Consider the following 3,152-nt stretch of genomic DNA (forward strand, 5'->3'; position numbering starts at 1 on the left):
TATTTATTTTTTATTTATTTATTACAGAAATAGACAGATGACAGTTCACTAAACAATTATGCCAAGTTTCCTTCACCCGCTCACGCCGACCCGCCACAGACATCTTCCACCCTGTGGTGCGAGTAACGAAATAAATAAACAATAATAATAACAAATGAATTTTTATAGAATAATTCACTCAAAGCTCATTCTTGAAGAAGGAATGACTAATATTTATTATTTTTCAGTTTTGCCAGATTTGTGACTTTTTACTGTAACTCATGCCATATATATGTAACACAGAACCAGGCTTCGGATTGGTCCATTTGTCCTAAAACTCGTCACTGTTGTCTTTTGAAACGGTTTCATCAGGAGAATTTCGGATGGGTGGCCAGGAGCATTTCTACATGGAGACTCAGAGCATGCTGGTTGTTCCTGTAGGTGAAGAGACGGAGTTCAAAGCTTACGTCTCCACTCAGTGGCCGACGTTGACTCAGGTACAAAAGACATTTTGATTAATTCTGTAGTTTTAGTTGTTTGTCCTCAGGGCGCACTGCACATACTTAATAAAAATAAAAAAGTTACATCTTAGCCGTTCCTTAATTATCTTTATGCCTGTGCGTCAGTGGCTTTACATTCTCAGGTTTCCCATCTGTCTGTCTCGTTCTCAAAAACACAAACTCTCAGGACCCCTTTGGGAATTTTCTTCATATTTGGAACGAACATCCACTTGGACTCAACACTGACCTGATTACATTTTAAAGGTCAAAAGTCAAAGTTCAGGATCACTGTGAGCTCGTCAGTCGCGTTCTCTTAAATGAGATATCTAAAGAGCACATTAAGGGAAACTTCTTCAAATTCTGCACCAATGGCCACTTCAGTTTAACCATGAACTGATTAGAAATCAGTGGTCGAAGGTCACCGTGACCTCACAGAACATGTTTTTGCCATAACTCAAAAATTCCTTTGTTAATTGGACAAAATTGCACAAAAATGCCAAACAGGATAAAATGACAAAGTGATGAATTTTTTTTCAAAAAGATCAAATTTCATTTTAGTTTGGACTCTTAAAATGTTGAAAGCTTTCAGTTAACATCACTACCACTGCGAAACGAGAAATTACAAGTTTTTGCAGATTGTTGTTTTTCCTCTAATTTGCTGACTGCAGGACGTGATAGCGGAGACGTTGGGGATCCCGTCCAACAGAGTCACCTGTCACGTCAAAAGGATCGGCGGAGCTTTCGGTGGGAAGGTCATTGCAGCTGCGACTCTGGCCTCCATCGCGTCTGTGGCTGCGTGGAAGTAAGTCACAGTCACAACAACTAACAGCATCAGAAATTTCTTCTCAATTTCAAAAAATAATCAGTGAATACAAATGAAAATTCACAGTAAAAATTTGAAATGATAATTGGGAATCAAAGAAAAGCTGGGAAGGTTTTACGTGTTCCTCAGTATAATCATTTCAAATTTTCAGGACCAATCGTGCAGTGCGCTGCATCCTGGAGCGAGGAGAGGACATGCTGATGACCGGAGGCCGTCACCCCGTCCTGGGAAAATACAAAGTACAACAACACACGCTGTCATTTTAATGATCTAAACATCCGTTTGTGCACAGATGGGGGACCAAAAAAATATTTGTGTATATTTAACACAGACTTTAACACATTTGCGCTAAAATTTGAGAGAAAGGAGCGTTTTTTTCGTGTTTAAAAAAAGTCTTAGGTCTTTAACCCTTTAAAACCTGGAGACACATTACTGTTCTTGTGCTGCTTTCAGATACTTTTCTCAAGTATTTAAAACTTAAAACCCTAAACAAATTGGTGTGATTTATTTTAAATTAGGGTAAAAAAAAAGGCAGCTTGGTAAGAAATTCAAGAAATCAGTAGATTTAGAATTTTAAAAAAAGCTAGAGAAAAAAGAAACAAACTAAATGTATAATGATCATAATTAGTTATTTAAATGATATTTTACAAATTTGTTGGTAATTTTCTTGCATTTTTATTAATTTCTTGCTTTTTTTTGGGTCATTTCTTCTTTTGTTGATCATTTATGTTCTTATGTTATGTGACATTTTGTTGTTTTTCATCGTAGATGTTAAGAAATCCTGATTTTGGTTTGTTCCAGGTCGGTTTCATGAATGACGGCAGGATCGTGGCGGCAGATATCCATTACTTCGCCAATGCTGGCTACGCTGTCGATGAATCTCTTCAGGTCAGTAAAAGCAGTTCTTTATTATAACATTAATAATATGACAAATTATATCATGTGATCATGATTTTTTTCTTGTTGCAGGTGGTGGAAAAAATTCTGACTCACTTTGACAACGCCTACAACATCCCCAACCTGAGAGGCCATGGTGCCGCCTGCAGGACCAACCTGCCGTCCAACACCGCCTTCAGGGGATTCGGCGTGCCCCAGAGCCTCGTGGTTGTGGAGAATATGGTCAACGATGTGGCCATGGTGCTGGGACGCCCTGCAGACCAGGTCATCTTGAAATTGTCAACATTTTAAAAAAGCAAAACAAAGGAACAAGTATTTTTAGCGGTACGAGTAATTTTCAGATTCTTTCTTTCAGATTCGGGAGATCAACATGTACAAAGGGCCGTCGGTCACCCACTACAAGTTTGAGTTCAGCCCCGAAAACATGCTGCGCTGCTGGGAGGAATGTAAAGCGAAGTCCGACTACAGCGCTCGCCGCAGAGCCGTCGACCAGTTTAACCAGCAGAACCGCTGGAAGAAGAGAGGGCTGTCCATCATTCCCATTAAATATGGGATTGCATTTGCGGAGAGCTTCCTGAATCAGGTCTGTGAGGCTCAGTTTGGGCCTGCTCAGCTTTTTAGTCATTCTCTTTTGTGGCTGTTACAGCCTTTTTCAACCTCCCACTTACGTAAATCTTAGCTCCTCTAAGCCCCTCCCATCAGATGGAGACGCGTGCACGATCCCAAAAATAGCGAATTTCCACAGAAACTTGAATTAGCCTTATCTCAAATTTCTGACGTCGTTTTTTACACAATATTTTTTTTATTGAAGTTTCAACTGCACCATAAATATGCACATTAATATACAAATATATATCCCATCACACAGTCACACACTTATAATAATCATAACAATAATTAATCAGATTAAAAAGAATAAATATGGAGACGCGTGCACGATCCCAAAAATAGCG

At 39.2% G+C, this 3,152-nt stretch overlaps 1 protein-coding gene across 1 annotated transcript; it reads left to right on the forward strand.

Moving 5' to 3' along the window:
• Positions 1 to 346: 346 nt before the first annotated feature.
• Positions 347 to 2,867, forward strand: LOC121966245 (aldehyde oxidase-like; the record flags this gene model as incomplete). The annotated part of the gene is made up of 6 exons (XM_042516352.1): positions 347 to 476; positions 1,148 to 1,281; positions 1,454 to 1,541; positions 2,104 to 2,190; positions 2,272 to 2,463; positions 2,555 to 2,867. Coding segments are annotated over exons 1-6 (928 nt in total), but the record flags the coding sequence as incomplete, so codon positions are not given.
• Positions 2,868 to 3,152: the final 285 nt, after the last annotated feature.

The sequence above is a fragment of the Plectropomus leopardus genome, unplaced genomic scaffold (assembly GCF_008729295.1).
Source record: "Plectropomus leopardus isolate mb unplaced genomic scaffold, YSFRI_Pleo_2.0 unplaced_scaffold23701, whole genome shotgun sequence".
Classification (NCBI taxonomy): Eukaryota; Metazoa; Chordata; class Actinopteri; order Perciformes; family Serranidae; genus Plectropomus; species Plectropomus leopardus.